General features: G+C 40.3%; 1 protein-coding gene across 7 annotated transcripts in view; it reads right to left on the bottom strand.

Annotated features, from left to right (window-relative positions):
- nsmfb (NMDA receptor synaptonuclear signaling and neuronal migration factor b) overlaps positions 1 to 15,221 on the bottom strand; it is a 59,869-nt gene extending 44,648 nt beyond the window's left edge. Inside the window, exons 1-2 of one of the 7 annotated variants that reach the window (XM_028034421.1) lie at positions 14,789 to 15,221; positions 14,553 to 14,672 (exon numbers count right to left, since the gene is read on the bottom strand). In XM_028034421.1, coding sequence (XP_027890222.1) covers positions 14,553 to 14,623 — 71 coding nt within the window. In that variant the 5' untranslated portion in view covers positions 14,624 to 14,672; positions 14,789 to 15,221. Of the gene's footprint in view, positions 1 to 14,552 lie in introns of all 7 variants that reach the window. The other 6 variants (XM_028034423.1, XM_028034420.1, XM_028034425.1 and 3 more) reach the window with 6 other exon arrangements.
- Between the last annotated feature and the right edge of the window lie 4,922 nt (positions 15,222 to 20,143).

Genomic DNA, 20,143 nt, shown 5'->3' with positions numbered 1-20,143 from the left:
CCAGGTCACGTCAGCAACTTTCTTACTATAATTCACAACATTTCAGACAAAAACAATCGGAATCAGCAGGTAAGTTTTCTTAAAGATCCATAATCGGTGATTGGCCAGAAAAACTGCAATCAGTGCACCCCTAGTGGAAACTGAAATAAGTCAGATCATGTTGTAATCTGGAGAATGTAGAGAATGTAGAGTAGAACTGATCTTTCATTTCCCCAGATAAAAAATTGTAGGTTCACACACAAAAGATAAAACAAAATGTTAAAAACATAAAGAAGGTGTACTTTCTACCACATTTATTTAAAACTTACTCAATCTTTCCTTTGATAAATAGACAGATTGTTAACTGTTTAGTGGGATTTAAATACCAACAACAGCTGGAGCAGCTGTAGTCAGATCCCAATACAGAGCAGCAGTCAGAGCTAATGGTTCTCCACCTGCCCACCCACTCCACTAACGCCTTCCTGCCACCAGCACACGGACCTGCGCAGACATCCTCAGGTTGGACCGTGGAACAGAACATTCTCTGCACCTGATTTACATCAGCACATGGTTAAAACTCCCTGAGGGAACTGTGGTGTTTGTTTTAATCCACACACAAGAAAAAAAGCCCTCAGTAATTAAATATCAGGTGGCATGTGAAGGCGCTCTCACTCTCCAAGCCCCTCCCCGTCTCATGCAAGTACAAAGAAAAAAAAACGAGATCTGGAGAAAAAAGATACCTGCAGTAATCTCTGATCTGCCTGCAGGATTTTCTGCACAGCTCCCATCAAAGAGAGAAAAAAATCCTCATCGTGCATAAAATAAATACTGGAACAAGCCGATGATGACAGAGGAAAAACTGCAGAAATGAACTGAACTCCTCAGGAATACAAAAGCTTCAGACAGCATTTTATTTTGGAAATTCAAACAAGTTAAGAATTCCATCATGTCTTTTATCCGTACCCTGATTCTGCTGTTTTTAGCCTTGGGACACACAGGGGACGGGGTAGGAGATCACACACCGTGACAAGTGGGAGATCTATTTATGCGAGACCAAAATAGAAAATTGGGGGAGTGGGAAGCAAGATGAGGAATGGAGATGTAATAGTCAGAAAAGGAGTATTCAGTAAGGAGCTCGGATGGAGGAGAGCAGCAGACAGATGATTCAGAAATGAGATGATATGTTTGTGTGACTCGCTGTGTGAGTGAAGGAACAGCAGGACAGCACACGAAGGATGGAAGAACTTTCTAGAATAATGCAGGATGTAGCAGCGTAGTGAGGAGACAGAAGAGCTTCAGTAGAACGCTTCAAAGAAAACAGTTCAGTTGTTTTATATTGGGCTGCACAGTGGTGCAGTAGGTAGCATTACCAATGGTACCTACTTGCAGCTAGAAGGTCCTGGGTTCGATTCCTGGCCCGGGGTCTTTCTGCATGGAGTTTGCATGTTCTCCTTGTGCATTTTGTTCTCTCTATTATGAATGATAGGATGTGATTCTGGAAACATGTGTCTTGAATCTCAGGTGTTTGGGTTTTGGGTTGAATGTGTGTTTATTCACATTGTCTCCATGTTGCCTGTATATTCTGACATCCCCCCCCCCCCCATCTCCTCAGTTCAACTTCTCTTACTTCCTTTCCCTCTAATTCAATTAAAATTAAAAAATGCTTTATTGATCTTAAGTGGAAATTAAATCACAGCTGTCTCTAATCAGCCACCTGCTCCTGGTTCTGCTCCTGGAACTTGATTCTCATGTTATGCTACCAACCCGTATTCCTCTTGTGCTGTTTATCCTGAACTCAGCCCTGGGCTTCAGAATTTTAACGTTTTTGATTTTAATCATTTGTAAAGGGACAGTATTATGTGTTTTCCAGGCAAATAGTGAAATTGTTTAGTGCAATCAAGGAACTATGTTAACTTCAGTTATAAAAATGCAGAATATATCAAACAATTTAACTCCTTGATGTTGACCCTCTGTCTTTTAAAGAAGCTCCTACTTTTTCCGACAACGTTTTTATGAGCGTTGGACTGAGAAGTAATTTGTATGATGAGCTCAGCAGGTGTTTGCTGATTGCTGCTGCCACTAGTCTGGGGTAGGGTGGTGCTCTCTAAGGTGGAAGTTTGGCTCGAAAGAAGAGATGTGTGTAAAAGGCGGTGTTTGGTGAGAACAAGTGTTTAGACACCCTGGAATAGTTGCCATGGGAGATTTGGGGGTTTCACGAACGAAAGAATCAAGGTGACATTCCTTGTATGTTTTTGTTGAGGAAATAAAATTATAACATGATGTTAAGCTAAAAAAAAAAGTTAATTTTATATACTACCAATCAATCAATCAAGCTTATTTGTAAAGCACATTTCATCAACAAGGCTGTTCAAAGTGCTTTACATTATAAAAACACAAAAATGCAAAGTCATAGAACACACAGTCAACAACTGAAACATTACATTACACATTAAAAATATACTACTGCCACTTTAAGTAAACAACTGACTTTCATCTGCCTGCATTCTTCCTGCATTTTGGGTCATTTGATTTGTGGCATTATGACAGAAGGCTCTGGTCACCTGGCCGGTTGTTTCTGAGTTTGACCAGGAGTCACCTTCACCATACCGATGCTGCAGTCCCAGGAGGCTCCTGGTTCTGAGGTCTCACCAGGAGGCTCCTGCACTGTGAACAATAAAACCACTGTCTCCTTAAAGCTACAAGCACTGGTTTCAGGCTAACCATGACAGTCCATCTAGCAGGGTCTTCTTCTTGATGTACATAGATCTGCTGTCATTGAGTTACTGGACTGATTAAGTCAATCCAGGGGTCTGTTGAAAGCAAAGGGAGCTGAGATGCTGTTTGGATCCATACAAACATATTTCACATTGAAATCTGCTCTCAGACTCCATCTCCAAACCAGGCAGAGGACGATGGAAGCAGCACAACAGACCAAACCAGATTACTGTTCAGCTAGGCCTGGCAGTAACGTTGTTCTCCGACTTGCTGCTGTCTCCAGCCTGAAGCTGTGTTCTCTGATCTTCAGCCATCTAGAACAGCTCAGATCCTCTCATGCTGACCTCCCACTGCTCCCCCACCTCCTACCACCACGCACTTTCCACAAACCTCTTTTTTATCTTTGACATTTGCAGTACGGATTCTTTTTTGAGGTCGATCTTCAGTTTTTTCCCGTTATCTGGTTATATCTACTACCTGTTTCTCATGTTCTTTATGTTCCTCAAATGCTTTATGTTTATGTATAGTAAAATCATTGATGCTTAAAACTACTGTTGGTGCTCAAGCAGTAAAATGTAAGCAGGGAAACCTACTGAACGGCTGCTGCTGTAACTCTGAAAAAATACTTGTAAATGGTTAAATGTTTAATCCATGTGATCAGACATGTTCAGAAATCAAACTCCAAACATCCAAGTCAAGCCTCAAGTGTCTGAAGAAAGTTCATTTTCTCTCTCAAGTCTTTGTTGAACGAAATCTAAACTCTAAAGACTTAAAATAAACTTCAGATCAATTCTATCTGTGCCTCTTGCAGCACTGCAGCGAGTCTGGCGTCTGAGATACTGGAGTCGGACATTTAGAATCAGAGAATCTCAAGATTAGGGTGATGGCAAAGAGGCTTTCCAACCTGAAGCCTCAGAGCTCAACACCAAACAGAAATTACAAAATACCAGCAGAAACTTGCAAAAAGCTGCTCAATAATTCCATGAAGAGTTTTGTTACTCCAACGTCACAACATGTTTTCCAATTGTAATTCCAAATTCCAACTATTGAAAACGGTTATAAATTATTTTTAAAATGACATTTTCTTAATAAAACGTATAAAAAATGCCAGAAGTGATTTCTGACCAAACTGACATCCATATTACGATCCTTAATTGTATTTTCAGATAATCCTGTTTTATAATCTAAGTCTAAAATTAACTTCTTGGTTGAATAAATTAAACTTAAATCTGATATACATATTCATAATTTCTGCCTTGCCTTTACCTAGAGATTAGAAGCGTTCAGAATGTATTCTAAATAGAGGTTGAATGTGTGATTTTGTGCTGCTATAGTGAAAGATGAATTTATCCCGTATAAATTTATCCATGTATCTTTTCCAGAGGTGAAAAACCACTCTGTGCTGTAAATATTTTTTGAATTTACACTTTATACTTTTCCATTTTTCACTCTCCTATGTTCTAAAGACGAATCATTTCTCTTTGTGTTTAATTGTGTTGAAGAACACTGGGCTGATTTAATGCTCTGATAATGACACAGAGAGATAGGTGAGCAGCAGATCGGCCCTCAGTGTTCACATTGACCGGACTAACCATGATCTGTATCAGTAATCACCCCCCAGTGAACAGATGGAGAGTGGAGGGCCAGGCTGAGGACCCAGTGCAGGGGCCCTCCTCCATCTGCTGCTGTGGGTGAGATACACACTTACTGTATCTCACAATGCAACATGTGGTGACACAGTGTAGGATGGCACGACGCTGCTTTAGTTTCTAACACATCGATGATGCCTTTTGGCTTCCATTGTCTTATTATTGAATATGAATCCATCAGAGTCGATCACTTCTGCTACTGTTGATGTTTCTGTCTGAATCCAACCAGGAAACAATTGAAAAGGAGAGAAGCAGCTTTAGTTTTCTCTGAGTCACTGCCATTAAGTTTATCTGCTTGAGATGAGAGAGACAGAGATACTTTTAGATTTTCCGCAGAGTCAGAAGTTTCATACCGTTCCTTGGTATTTGGTGGATTTGCCTCCAAACGTTCAAACTTCTCACAGTGCTCTGTGCAGTCGGGTTTGTTGGGTGGTTTGCTGTCCCGAGTTCTACTCTTGTCCTTGGTTCTCTCTGCCTCCTTCCTGTCAGATTACTTTCATATTAAGGCAACTAGTGGCGAAAGAAATTCTTTACAAAAAAAAAACCACACTGATGGACGTTTGGATAAAACAAAGGGATTATGCAGTCTATTGCAGCTCTGAATTATCCTCCCACCAACGCAAAACCAGTTTGTAGTTAGCATGTCTAAATTAATATCTGAAACAAAATGACTTCTTTTAGACCTTCCTAAAAATGAAAACCTGGAAATCTGAGATGTTTGGTTTGAGACGATGAAACACTTTCTTAAACATTCTTTGAAAACCTGCATTTTTACATTTCAACCTTAGAAAGTTAGGCAAAGTGATTAATCATGATTAATCACAGCGCTAGAGTGTGATTAATCATATTACATTTTTAAGTTGATTGACAGCACCAGTATGTACTCTATGCCTGTGAGTCCTTGGAGACTGAAGTCAAATTCCCGGTTTGTGAAACGGTACATGAAGTCTGGATTGAAGCTGATTCTGATAAAAGGTTTGACTGTCATCCTGAACGCCGCCCACTTACTACTGATGGTGGTTTCCCAAACTTGCAGAGGCCCATAAATATTGCAGTAGGTTGTGTAGGATGTGGAGATTGCAGCTTAGCTTCACACCTTCATTCTTTCTGTACTGTGAGTGCAGACACACAATGAGGGTCAATGTTTTGTGATATGACCAGTGTCTGCTGCTCTCTCCCCCATTTCTGCCCATCTCTCCTCACAGCACACCTCAGGAAGGCTGGCTTGTAAAATCCAAATGACTTCATTAAGGAAACCTTGTTCCTTTCACTCCACTGACAACAAAGCTCATGAGTCAGGAAATGATCTCTGCCCAGTAGAGCTCACAGTTCTCAGATAATAGATTGCAGGTTCCCATTCTGCCTCACATCAATCTCTATATATCAGTTGAGGAGTCTCTTAATGTTGGGTAGGTAATATTTTGTTTTGTGTGTTGTTGTTTTTTCGGGGGGGGAGGCTGGGGGGTTATGATAGGAGGTTTATTCCCCTGAAGGACAAATTGACCATATTATATTCCTCTGGGGAGTGGGAAGTTTATGATTTTTATGGCTTCCTATTGAAATGTGCAACCCTTCATCACCTGTTCAGTTTTCAGGGCAACAGCCTCAGTCTGATTTTGAATCCACAAAAGTGAGCACACAAATCACGGCTCTTGAAAAGCTTTCTGTTAAGCTAAACTAAAACACCATGTGTCTTTCTTTCACAGCGACTCCTGTTTAACGTCTACTTACGTAGAGTCATAAAATGTGATCAACACTACAGCCGTTACAGGTCACTGAACAGTGATGTAGCACATGGAGACAGACTGCATATTCACTGATACTGTGATGTCATGTTGCTGAAGGCTTATAAAGGTCAAGGATGGCCTTCTGCAAAACTTCAGAGCCTACGTAGATGGAGGCTGCAGAACACATTTAGTTCAAGTCAGAATGACCTTACCAAGAATGACCTTACCACAACCCCAAAAGAAATAATGCATCCAAATACATATCTGTGGGCATTATTCATATAGTTAGAATCTCAGGAAAAAAATATCCTAAGTAAACCAATGGAATGAATATATTTTTAAAATTACAGGCCAGTATGGTAACATTCAGCGATCATGTTGGTTCAAAGATGCTTCAAATGTGTCAAATGACTAAGTGATGTTTTCACAGTCCAGTTTCTTTACAACTTTTAGTTGTTTGTGCTTCTCACAGTCACTGTTTGTTTCTGAGCTCTACATCAAGTCACAATGCCTTCATGCCATCAAAAACATACTTGGAGCTTTGCCTTCTTCTTCCATGCATGTTTGAGAAATCCTAAAATCTCCCATAGCAACCGTTCTGGGTTACAGAAATGCTCACCAAGCACCGCCGTTTACACACAGCTCCCCCTGGGGGCTGCAGTCCTCAGCCGAACAGCTCGGCTCCTTCAGACTAGCCAGCAGCAATTAGCAAACACCTGGTGGAACGGAACATCAGCTGAGCTCATTATAGCAGCTACTTCTCTGTGCAACACTGGTAAAAACATTGTTGAAAGGGTTAACAAAGGAGCCATGTTGTGATGGCTTCCTGAAGGCGGAGCTTCTGAAAGAGCAGGAGTTTTTAAAGAGACAGTATCCCAATTTCAAAGTGTTAAACTGCAACGTCAGATTTCTATCAAAAATGCTATCAAACATTTGATAGCATTTTTAAAAACACTGAGGGTAACAAAGTTACTTGGTTGTGCTATGAGATGGCACTGTTTCTGGAAAGCAATACTGTCTCTTTAAGATTAAGAGTAACATCATTAATCAAGATGCTAAACTGTAACATGAAGAGATATTTTGAAGCTATTGCATTTAAATGTGGCTTTTTGAAAAGTTAAAGCAAAGTATTTCTCAAGCAGATTGAGAATGGTGGTTAGAATGGTCTTTCTAGCAATCTAATGTTTAACGCTGTATGTTCTAAAACAATACAGTATGTATGGTCAGTGTGAGCTGAATGCTTAACTAGTGAGTCTCTTGGACAGATACAAGCCGCAGTGCAGACACACACACACACTGCCCTGAAGGAACACATTCGTCATCTGGATCCTCAGTAAAGCAAAAGACATCAGCAGCATGTTAGAGCCGATGGAACATGTTCTCTGTCAATAAACGGAAGCGCTGACCTCAAATGCTACTTTCTTGTCACTGGTGTTGTTTGGCCACTGAAGTGGCAGGAGGGTGGAAAACTGTCCATCCAACTGAGAAATAGGTTTTCCTGCTCTGTGCGGAGTAAACAGGAGAAACTTTCACTAAACCTAACCTGGAAAGAGTTCAAGCTAAGCTAGATATGCAGATTTATTTATTTTTTTTAGAAAACCAGCAATTTTTAGGAAGTAATATCAGCTGTTCAAGTTGAGTAGATTGTAAAAGGATACCTAATTAGAAACCTTACTCAAAACATGAACTGTACTCATGTTTGAAGGTAAATATACTTATCTTATTATAAAGAAATGGCAAACATGAACTTCTGTTTTTACTAAAATCATTTTCAGTTTCAGTTTCCCAGAAATCTATTTAACCTGAGGAGGGACTAAGTATTCTACCTGACTTAGAAAACATGATACATTTTCTAAAAGGTGAGTTTTAGAAAATGTGAATGTTTTATGAATAAAGTAGATCCCAACCAAAACCCAAAATGAGCAAGACATTTGAAAAAAATGGTCCCATGTTGAAAAAGCCTTTATAACTGTGTTTTATTACAAATGTGCACAAAACTTGGTCAATATTCTACTAATGCCAAAAAAAGCACAACTTTGCAATTACAGTGTTTCCATTAAATAAGAATTGCAATCAAAATCACACATAAATAAGTTTGCTTGCACAATATGTCAATAAAAAACTTGCTGCCCTTTCATCCTCCAACTACTTCCTTGTCATCTTCTTCATGGTTTGCACCCGTGGCAACATCCGCCGCCTGTTGATCATGTGATTCGTCTGATGCGAAAAGATGTGTTTTCATGGCAGTTTTACAAAATAAATCAATTTTGTTACGACCAAAGAAAAATGAAAATTAAAAAAAGCCTCATCCCAGCACAAAAACTTTGTATCAAAAAAAGTTAGTTTTTTTTTTTAAGTGACATGTTTCCATTAAACAATTTTGTTTTTGAAAATGTCAAATTGTGCAATTATATGGTCAATGGAAACGCAGCTCATGACTAGGATTTAAATGTTAAAAATAATCAGTTGCCCCTGCTGGTTGAGAAACTCAGTATTTTTGACCTCTTATGTGACTTTCAGTCAGAGAATCTGACAGGTTTATGTTTTCGAGCGAGCTGCTGGATGTTTTACTGCTAATGACCAAACTGGACCGTGGCTGGAACTAATCTGTGCAGCGATGAGGACAGGGCTTCTGCTGGTCACACCGTCCTGTGGGGGAAAACGGCCATGAAATCACAAATTCGCCAAAGTGGAAACTATTAAGGTCTGAAAACTGTTGTGCTGTGCAAATTTCTCCCAGAAGTGACTCAAACATTTTTGAATTATTAAAGAGGGTACCATCTTTCGATCGCTTGTAATCTTTTCCACTCGAGAGGCAGACAGTAGCGGATAAAGTGGCTTTTGCTGAGACGCACTACAAAAGGTTTGTCATTATATGGGACAGAGGCAGCAGGGCTCTTCACAAAGCGCTTCCAGGCTCTATGCATAACAAAAGACCTGTGCTCCCACACTTAAATCAAGCTCTCAGCCTTTTGGCTCTGTCTGTCCCCAATCCACTTTGTATAGCGAGAGTTGTAACCAATAACTCTTACTGCTACACCATTTTCAGCACAACAAGACCAAATATGCCTGTCCTGTTAAATACATAATGGTAAAGACATAATGGTGTAAAGATATGTGCAGCACACAAGACAAGACACGATACCGGACTCAAGAGAAGGAAGTGTTTTTGTTTCAGCAAAACTCAAGAGTCAACACTTTTTATTTTCACTAAAAGAATAAAGGTCTCACAAAACTCTGTGTTTTTCCATGTAGAAAAAAATGTAACTCTAAGGTGGTAAAAGGCTGAGTATAAAGTGTCTTTGGTGTTTTCATCCAAACCATCAACATAGAAGCTACTGAAAATATCAGGTTTTGGTGTAAATGACCAAATCTTTACACGCGTTTCACCTCCCTGAATATGATCACTTTTGGTCAGATGCTCCGGTTCACCTGCTCAACTTGTTAAAATCTTGAAAGTTGACTTTTAAGAGTTTTCTGATGGAAACGCAACAAGAATGTCCCCTGGAGTTTGAATTTGGACCTGAAAAGTTACTGAGGTGAAAATATTTGAGAGGCCACAGGCTCGGTGCATGGTGTTACCATGACAACCACTCATTTGTTGGTTTGTTTGGTTACATTTACTTAAATTTACTTAAAAAAATAGTTATACACTATTTGACTCATTGTGACTATTGTTCTCACAACAAGGGCTTTTAAAAAGGATGGTGGAAGCAACAGTCATGATGTTAGCACTGACCCAAGTTTAAAAACTGGAGAATGACTATTAGTATTTGTATTAATAATTAGCATAACAATCATTTTAAATTTGAACATAATATCTATGGTAGAAGTAGGGATGAAGCAGTTAAAAGGATTAATTGTTATGAATCTATTATTGAAATAACTGTCAATATACTTAGTAAATGATTAATCACTGACTGACCACAGACTCATAAAATGCCATTTGCTGAAAAAATATATTAAGAACAGTACACACACTTCACACACAAGATAAAAACAACTTTGTCTGTAAATGTGTAACCCAAAACTGAAAAGATGCCATGCTATTGCATTCCAGGCAATAAAATGTTTATGATTTAGAAAAGGAATTTAATTATTGGTTTATTTGCATGTTTTATGTTTTTCTAATATTGCATAAAAATGGCTGAAGTGGTTACATGAAAAATCTTTAGAGTGTACACATTTTCTTCATCCGATTCATCGATTTATCATCAGAATAATCTATTCCTAAAGTAATGAGTTGCAGCTGCTGATGTCCAAATTAGCATTACTAATACCTACAGTTACAACAGCAGGTCTGTTCAGTACTTGGAGGTTAAACAAGCATATTTTTTGTCCATCACTCGGTTCTTGCAACGTCGTTTTGCAAAACACAAAAACGAGAGAGAAAAAGAGAAACAAATCTTTCTTCTAGACCTTCCACTGCTTTACGTTTCGTTCACAACCACTGACAGAAACATGGTCTGGATGTGTCAGACAGACAGGAAAAACAGCTTTGCCCTGCTGAGTCCTCACACGTCAGATAATCCAGCAGACTCAACACTGTTAATCCCTGTTCAGGTGGGATTCAGAGGGATTCAGTGAGATGGGGGCGGGGGAGCCACTCTCCAGATCTGAATTGTGGCTCACGACCGCTGACAGAGTCACGAGTGTGTGTTGCAAGAGTCTCAGCTGCGGCCCACAGGCGTCGTTCAATAGCTGTAGCAATCAGCATGATTTGCCGAGCTGTAAGTGCACAGGGTGTAGAAAAAAAAAACATGAGCAAAACAAAGTGTGGGATCAGACATCAAAAGGTAGTGACTTGGAGCGGTCAGTGGCTCTCAAACAAAGAATTGGAGACAGAGATGTACACAGGACTGGAAGAAGAAAAACTGGATTTGCATCTCGCCTTCTGAACTCAGCTTAGTTAGGAGCAGCAGAGCAGATCTCATCCAACACCACATTAGTCATCTGGATGCCCTCAGACTGATCTGACACCAGTGACATGAAGGCCTTTTGTAGAATGACTCATATCAATAAGGTAAATGCCATTTGAACTGTGCAGGAAAAGAACTGGCTGAATAAGCTTTTCCCCAATTAGCCATGGCAACAGGAATGCTAACAGGTGAAGGGAGATACAATGGTTTTCCTTTTTACAACAGCACCTGAGAGGGGGTGTGATACATCAGGCTGCAAGTAAAAACAAAAATGAACCACTAATGAGAGTCACTTTATAAGGGCTCAACAGCTGGATTGTAAAAACACCAAGGATCTCTGTAGTCTGCGGTCAGCACCAACCAGGACCGCAGTGGGAGTTTCCTGGTTTAGACTGGCCCACTTTAGACAATGAGCTATTGTTATTAAAATCATAAAATGGAAATCCTATGCTAAGTAGTCATTTAGGTTTCCAAGGTAGGGGGCGTTTTGCCATAGAAATATATAAATTATGCAACATTACGCTATACGCTACACAACACACTGACTTAATTGAGCAGAGGACTGTCGTGCCCGTTTCATCGTCCTCATTTGATGCTACTCATTGCAAGCTCATTTCTGTGAAAAAATTACCAACAATCTGTTTACAGAAATAATGTTTAATTGTAGCCTTCTCTGCACCAGACTTGCTCTTTCAACTTTCCACAGAGAGTTACGTCAGGTTGCATCTCCGAAAACAAAACAAAGCAAAACCATAGTTGCCTGTGGCCAATGGCAGGGTGTTTAAAAAAAATCAGCTTCAACACATTTATGGGTTTATGACTAGATATATTAGTTAATTGAGATACCTCTAATTATAATAAATTATCATTCAGGGCAGTCAAAACGTAGCTGTTTAGTCAAACCTTATTTATAGATATCTGGAATGAAACTGATTTTATGTTAAAATGGCCTGCCATACAGGGCTCAGAGCAAAAAAATGGCCCCTGTGGCCCAAATTCAGACCCCAGGAATTAGCCCAGTTGGGGCCTGTTAGCAGCCACAGGTGGTCCAGGGAAGAAAATGTGTATAGAAGTGACAACAGGGTCAAATTTCTCTAAGGTTACCTTCACACCATAGGCCTTAATGCTCAATTCAGATTTTTTGTGAAATTCTTTTTTCTTTTTCTTTTTTGCATAGTCGTTCACATTTCCAAATACATGTGATAAGAAGCCCTGTGTGAACTGAAAGTGTCCCTCATGAACAGTAGAGGCCTCAACATCACACGTAGCGCATTCTCAGTGTTTGTGATTTCAGCATTGCTGACTAGTTTTCAAACTTTTCTCTGCATTAACGCCCACCACATTCTCTTTTTTTTTTTTTTTGCCTCCTTGAATCAGGATGCAGAATAGTGACATTTATTGGGTATCAGTGATGTTCAGGTCGGATGAATACGACCTGGCCATACAGACTCAGGTCACATTAGAAAAGATCAGAAATGTGTCTGATTAAGAGCCACATTTCTAAGTGGCCTGGTGAACATTTGTGAAAATCAGATCTGTCTTGTTCAGACTGTCATGAATAGATCAGATACAGGTCGCATGAAGGCAAAAATAAATCTGATGTGGGTCACTACAGACTGTAATGTGAATGTAGCTTAGCTTTAATGAAAACTTATGGTGGCCACATGTATTTACTACATATGGCCACCATATGTAATACATACATATGGCGTTTCTTTCTTTTAAGCCCATTCTGAAACGTTTGTATTTCCTGCGGAGGATGAGAAGAGCACACCTGCCCCCGCCCATCCTCAAGACGTTCTACAGAAGCACCATAGAGAGCATTCTGACCAGCTGCCTCTCTGTGTGGTGTGGAAGCTGCAGCGCCTCCGACTGGAAGAACGTGAGGAGAGTGGTGTGGACAGCAGAAAGGATCATCGGGGCCCCCCTTCCCTCCATTCTGGACATTTCATCCCAGCGCTGCGTGTCCCGAGGCCGAAACATCGTCAGTGACCCCTCACCCCCACCATGGACTGTTCTCCCTGCTGCCCTCTGGAAAGAGGTTCCGCAGCATCCGGTGCAGGTCCACCAGGTTCCGAAACAGCTTTTTCCCCACTTGCCATCAGACTGCTGAACTCTTAACTGGACTGCACTTAAAATCTGGCCTCCACTTTATACCTTGCACATGTACAGAGCTAAATAACTTCTATTTTACTGTCATTCCTGCACTTTATATTCTATATTTATATTCATATTTTATACTGTATTTTATTTTATTCTGGAGTAACCTCACAACATTGGAAGCTCAAAACATTGTCCTGAGCCGTATGCAACGAAATTTCGTTCTGTATTCACCCTGTGCATGCAAAATGACAATAAAGTCAGTCTAAGTCTAAGTCTGTCTTAAAAGAAAGAAGCGTGAACACCGTGCATTAAAACATTCACTTATGTGGTCGTGTAGCACAACAATCAGTTTCTTTACTTGGTGCTCTCTAACACCACAGAACTGAACTGCATCAGGCGGTAGATTGGGTCCATGTGGATCACTCACAGAAACTGGACTCACTTGTGAATGATCAAAACAATGAAGTCCTGCCTATATATATATATATATATATATGCTTAAATATTCAGACCAAATAAACACTTCTGCTGAGGCAGGATTTTCTAGGAACAGCCTCTCAACAATAACACTCAGTTTACACTGACCGCACTTACAAGAATCACGTCAACTCACTAATTTTTGTTTTGTTTTGTTTTTAAAATCATAGTAAAAGTCTGTTGCACTGTGACTGCTCTTTTACACCAAGATATTATGTTGCTTCTGCTCACAATGAAAATAACTGTTTCAAACAGGAAGGGCAGAAAAATACTTTAGTTGCCGTTCATGGTTCTAAAAGTGACGATGGGTTTGGAGTCTTAGAGTCCTACAAACCCAGAACTCAGAAATTGACCAAACACATTCTGACCAGTGCATATCTCACTAAGAGTGGAAAAAGTGCTTCTTCTCTCACCTCTGGGAGGGAATTTTGCACTGAAGTTTGAAGATTTGATCCAATCTGTTGGCGTCCACAGAAAGAAATATTTTTCCCTAATTTTACTTTCATGGCCTGCTGGATCTGAATTGCATAACAACTGTTTGCAAATGTAAGTGTGTATTTTGTACTGGACAGAGCAAATCTGAATGAAAGGGAACAGGAATTTAACAGAAACGGAATGAAGCAGGACAGCACTGAACCACCAGCAACCACAAAACAACAACAGCAGAAATATGTTTGTTGTTGTTTTACACAAATCTTTGGTGAGGATGCTGCCTGTAAGCTCTGGAACTGCTGTGTTTCTCCAAAGCTATTTTTTTAGCGACATGGCAGGGCTTACTGGTTTGACTGGTGCTCGTCACGGCAGCTGGTGTCCTGCAGGTGTAAAACATCAGCAGCAAATTATCTAGAGGAGGCGACCGCGTCTTCACTAGCTGAGACTTTTCAACTGACAAGCATGCATGTCAAAGTTCCGGCGTTAGGGGAGGACGCCCCGCAGCTCCCCGCAGCCCGGTGTCTGTGCGGGTGTTCAGCTCCGACACTCACCGAACTTTTGCGGCCACGGAAGAAATCGCGTCACTCCTCAGGTTCTTCCTTTTGGACACCGCAGTTCCCATCCTGAAGTGGAAACGTACCCAGAGAAGAAAATGCAGAGCATTCCACAAACTGATCGGCGGCAGGCAAAAAGGAGAAACCACGAGATAGCGGGAAGGTAAAAAAATAAAAAATAAAATAAATAAATGAATAAAATCCCAGTGCATCCAGCGAATCACGATTTTTACCTTCACATGTTTGAACTGAGTGCGCCTGTGGGGCCGCGGGGGGCGCAGACAGGGTCAGGCAACTGCGGGTTTGGCGCACAGCGCAGCAGCTGGGGGTGAAGCTGGGAGGTTTGCTCTCCTCTCCTCTGATGCATCTGAAGCTTCCAGGAAGGAAGCGACACCATATAAAGAGAAGCCGCCTGCACGCACGCTGCGTGCCGCGAGAAGGTGCGGGGTGGGCAGCTACTGCGGAGCAAACACGCAGCTTCTTCCCGCTGGTGTGATGCGATGCAGTGGCGGTTCTTGCACGGATGGTTTCCCTGTTCTCCTAGGACCCCCTTTTGTTTTCACAAATAAATGTCCCACCAAAAAAACACTTTGTTAAAAAAACAGCAAATGCAGAGTATTTCAGTCCATCCTGACCAGTCTGTGTGGTTTCAGTTCCACGGGTTAATTTGCCTCTAAGCTGTTTGCTTGTTTGTCCTGTTTGCTTCTGTGTTGCCTAGCGATGGATAAGTCTGGAGGTACATCTGGTGCAAATGTATTTGTGCCTTGTAATAGTGAAATGGAGATACTTATTTCTTTTAACAAATGTAAAGACAACAGTTACACCTCCGTTGTACAAAAACAAAAGGAAATCTTTTTGAGTCAAATTTAAAAAATCTTATATTTACACTTTTGCCCCTATCGATCCAAATGTTGCACAACACATCCACATATCTGTGTGTGCGAGAGAAAAAAAAGCACGTTTCTTTTGCACATGCAAAGAAAAAAAAAGCACCTTCACAAATTCTTCAGTCTAGGACCAAATTCCATTCTACAAGTCGCAAAATGTAAAGTTGAACATTTTTGCTGCAGTCAGTCCAGAATATTTGGAGCCAAATAAAATTTGCACAAAAATTAATATCTTTACACAAACCCATTTTGCAAAATCTTTTTTCTTTATTTTCCTGCTTACACATGAGAACAAAATTATTGCCACCCCTCTGAAAAACCAACAATGTTCACATAGTTTCATTAATTTACTATTTCATTAGTTTATTTTTTTTTAAATAATTCTGTTGAACCACAGTTCAACAGCAACACTTGATTTTCACTGGTTAACTTTCTGTAAATTTTCATTTATCATTACTTTTGTCAGGTTCAAGTAATTGCAGTGACCACTGTGGGCTTATTAGTCATTAACAGAAGCTTAATAATATTGTTGTCCACATGTGTATGTGCATATTCACATTGTTCTTCATCAGCCCACAAATGTTCCCAAAATGTTCTGGAGATGATGAAAATATCTTGATAAATGTAACAGCTGGAGATACTTTGCTTTCTTTAGGAGTGACAATCTTTCATACTCTAAAAATGAATTGGCAAAACAGATCAAAGTTTTCAGAATATATAAACCAATACATTAAATGATTTGGAACATTTTTTATAATTGTTTATTTCCATACAGTTTAAAAATATGCATCCAAAGTGAAAACAAAATACGACATGGTATGTGGTACAAAGATGTAGCAGAATGGGACAAAATGCGGCTACATGTCGGCACAGAACCAATATTTAAACAAATTCAATCAATGTTTTTTTGGGGGGGTTTTTTAACTATGAGCCCATTTTAATTTCTCATACAGAGATGAAAACCTGCCCAGCTTTCTGACTGGCCTCTATGATGCAGCAGACCCTGACGACCACTCTGTGGATCAACAGAGGCAGAGCCCAGAAAACAAGAGCAGCTCATTTGACTTTCATTACCAGTCCCATCAAGGCGTCTACTGACCAGAAAGCCAAGGAGAATATATTTTCCCTTCAGCGGAAACCAAATCAATTCCATATCAATATTCAGACACTGTAATAATAAGAGCAAGAGAGGGGCAGCATCTTCCGTCGTTTTTTGTGAAAGCATTTGAAATACATACGTTTCAGATGACAGTGTGCAGCGTCCTCATGGGTTTCTGCTGAGTGTGTGTCCACATGTCAGAGCAGGGACGGGCGGACAGCACAGAGACATGCTGAGGTGCAGAACCATGCTGTCATCGCTAATCAAAAGTCAGATGTGAAGGAACGGAGAGCTCAGCTGAAAACAGCTGGTTCCATTCACAGTCATTATGTCTACCTGCACACCTGCAGGTCAGCAGAATGATGTACATATACTTATCATTAAAATGTATAGAAGTTTGTGTTTGTTGTGATAATGTTTCTTTGCAAAAAAAATGTATGCTTATTTATTTTTCCCATTGGTGCCAAATGTCTGAAGAAGGTGAATGAGCTGAGCAGCAGAGTTGAGTTTGTGGTAGCCTGGCCACTGCCTTCCTGCACTGTTAGGCTCATTTTAAATTCACAGACAGTCTGAGATTTCTCCTTTTCACTTGGATTCCTTTTGGCCCTGTAGAATTTCAACCGGGCCAATCAGCAAACAGAAGGAGAAGTTGTGAACGATGATGTTGATTTTCTTGCACTGTTTTAGAATTGTAGTTGCGGAAGTGAACAAAGTCGTTCAGGCCATGTTGGCCACACTTTCAAATGTGAAAGTGACATTAACTGCCACCATTAGCTAGCCATTAGCATTAGTTAGCCATTCAGAGAGTCTCCATCCATTCCCAGTGGAGGATGGTTGTTTACAGTGCTGGCAGTTTCCAGTAAGCTCCATAATGTTGAACTGGGGAATTGCATACGTCACAGACAAATGTCAGCTATTGGGTCAAATTTTAAAAATCAACACAGTCTGTGCCTCCTTGAAGTAATCATTATCCAATAGTTGAGAGTCCAGACCCTCCGGATGAAGCGTAGAACAAGAGGCTGCGTTTTTTCCCCAGGCTACGTTTGTGAGGGTGCACCCATGAGGAACTTGTAAAATCCTACATGCTAATGCCAGGCAACTCATTCTGCTCTTCACTGGAATCGTAGCTCTGATCTTAGCATCTGGTCTTGTCTCATCTTGAGAGGTTGCTATTGCAGCATAATTACCAGAACAAAGCTGACACTCATTACTGCGGAACTGCTACAGTTTGACACCGATGGCCAATCAACAAGTCCAACTATTATTGGGTTCAACTTGTTGTCAGTTTCATAGATAACTATGCCATGCCAAACATAACACATATTTGATGGTTAAATTAAAAGCATAGATTCCTGCCAACTACCCTTATCACACTGCAGCAGTTACAGGAAAGGTTCTGGATAGAGATGGGTATGCATGCATCCACCACAGCCTTATGCATCACACCTGCCTGACTTCCTGCACTACGTTTTATGTGAGGTGATGGTAATTTCTCTCTATTAAAGCTTCTGCTGTTTTCCAGACAAACAAAAGTTAACCCTATCCATTACAATGGAGCAACAAGTATTTCAGAAGCATAGTTTCATTTATTACATAACCTTGTGGCAAACTCTGCTGACACTTTTGCCCTTTAAAAGAAATACCTATGGGGTGTGGCATGGCGTGGTGGTTGCAGTAGATGCCCCTTACAGAGGCTGCAGACCTGGACACGGCTGACCTGAGCTGGACTCGCGTCCTTGGTTCCTTTGTCACGTGTCTTCCTCCTCCTCCTCTTTTTCCTGCCTGATAACTGTTAAATAAGCCCACTTATGTCTAAATATGTTAGAAACACACAGACTGCTGTGTGGCTGACTGTTTGGAGTCCTCATTTTTTTCAGTGTAAGAAAATATCTAACGGAAAATTGCAGATGTTATGGAGTACCAGAGGGTGAAGGTAATGAATCACAAAGTGGTTTTTCCCTCATGCATATCCAGCTCCATTATGGATCATACAGCATCCATTATTCACATAATGGAAAGTGTGAGAGCAAAATGTGAAACTGCTGTTTGAGATCTTAAACCCATTATAATATGAGCGAGAAATTAATTCAACCGCGTTCTGAAATCATCATAGAAATAAAAAGTCACCAGCTGTCCAGCCAAATATGGATGAATCAAACAATCTTAGTAAATGAAATGATGCTTTTATTTGCAACGCTCTCGTTTTTGCCCACTGGAGGTTCCCACGGTGAAGCTCCAGTGAAGTTCAGATTTTTTTTGCCGTATCAAATAATCTAGACCTTCCAGGCAACAATAAACCTCTCACACTAAAAATGACAAATTTTCCAGCTAACTAAAAAACAAAGAACTTCACTGTTTGCACAAAGCAGTTTCTATTTACTAGTTGACACTGAGACGCCTCAGGAGAACCTGCAGCAGTGATGGGCCCTCTGGCAGGACTGGAAGAACCGCTACCTGCACACTTCTCTTTGAGGAAACCATTGCTGGCCCACAAAGACAATGATGTCCAGTTTAATGGTTTCCTCTTTCATAGCCACCAGTCTGCGGCTGGACTCTTTCACAGATTTTCGTGAACTGATGATAAACTGAAATAAGGTCAAATTTTTGACAAATAAGCTAATTGTGAACCACAGTACATCTTTATCACTCTAAGAACCATTTTGCTGCCAAACCATCCAAACAAAAGTTTTGCTTAGAGCTGCAAATGTCACCACTTTTTGCAAAAAGACAAACTTGTCTCTACTGTATGAAATATGTAGTCATTTTTAAAGAACCACCATCTTACGGTCTATTTTTAGATTTGAAAATAAAGATAATCATAAAATGTAGCAAAGAGAGGATGAAAAGGTTTTGTTATGTGGGATGGAAAATGATAAAAAAAAGAATCTAAAAACACTTTATTGCTACTTTTAGTGTCATTCTTTGTGGAAATTCAATTCAAATAATGCAGGAAAAAAATAAATACAAAAACCTGCATTTGTTAATATATCTACATTTGAAACATTAACTGGCTATTTTACATTTTTTGGCCACAGTTAAGAGCCATTGTGGAAGGTTCGAAGAGCCACTTTCGGCCCCAGTGCCACGGGTTGCAAACCTCTGACCCAAGACATGATTTTCCTGTTTGTTCACATTTCATGTTTGCATCAAACCAAGTCAGCAAGAGTGTCCTTCTGTATTTCACCACATTTTTATCTTGTAAATTTGAATGAATTAAATCATTCTTCTGTCTGCCTCATTATCAGGACCCTCCACAGCAAGATTTTGTGGATTTACTGGGTTTAACTTCAGAGTCAACCATTAACACTCAACACTTACCAGGACATCCGTACACCATTCAAAATAAGGTTTTAGGGCGCGGCGGGGTAAAGCACATGACCCATGTATGTCACAGGTTGACCTCTGCTGAATGTCTTCCCCTTAACTCAAAAGCTGCTTTCCTGTCCACTCACTGTCAAATAAAGGCCCCTAGAACCAAAAGTTCCTTTAAAAAATAAATTAATTAAATAAGTTTTTATTAACAGATGGTTTGGCTGAGGGAGCAATGTGAGGGATGCTGGGAAACCGAAGCCAGGAACATGGCTGCAGATCCATCACTAAAT

This window comes from Xiphophorus couchianus, chromosome 12 (assembly GCF_001444195.1).
Source record: "Xiphophorus couchianus chromosome 12, X_couchianus-1.0, whole genome shotgun sequence".
Lineage (NCBI taxonomy): Eukaryota > Metazoa > Chordata > Actinopteri > Cyprinodontiformes > Poeciliidae > Xiphophorus > Xiphophorus couchianus.
The sequence above is the reverse complement of the archived record's forward strand: the minus strand, read 5'-3'. Positions and strand labels throughout refer to the sequence as shown.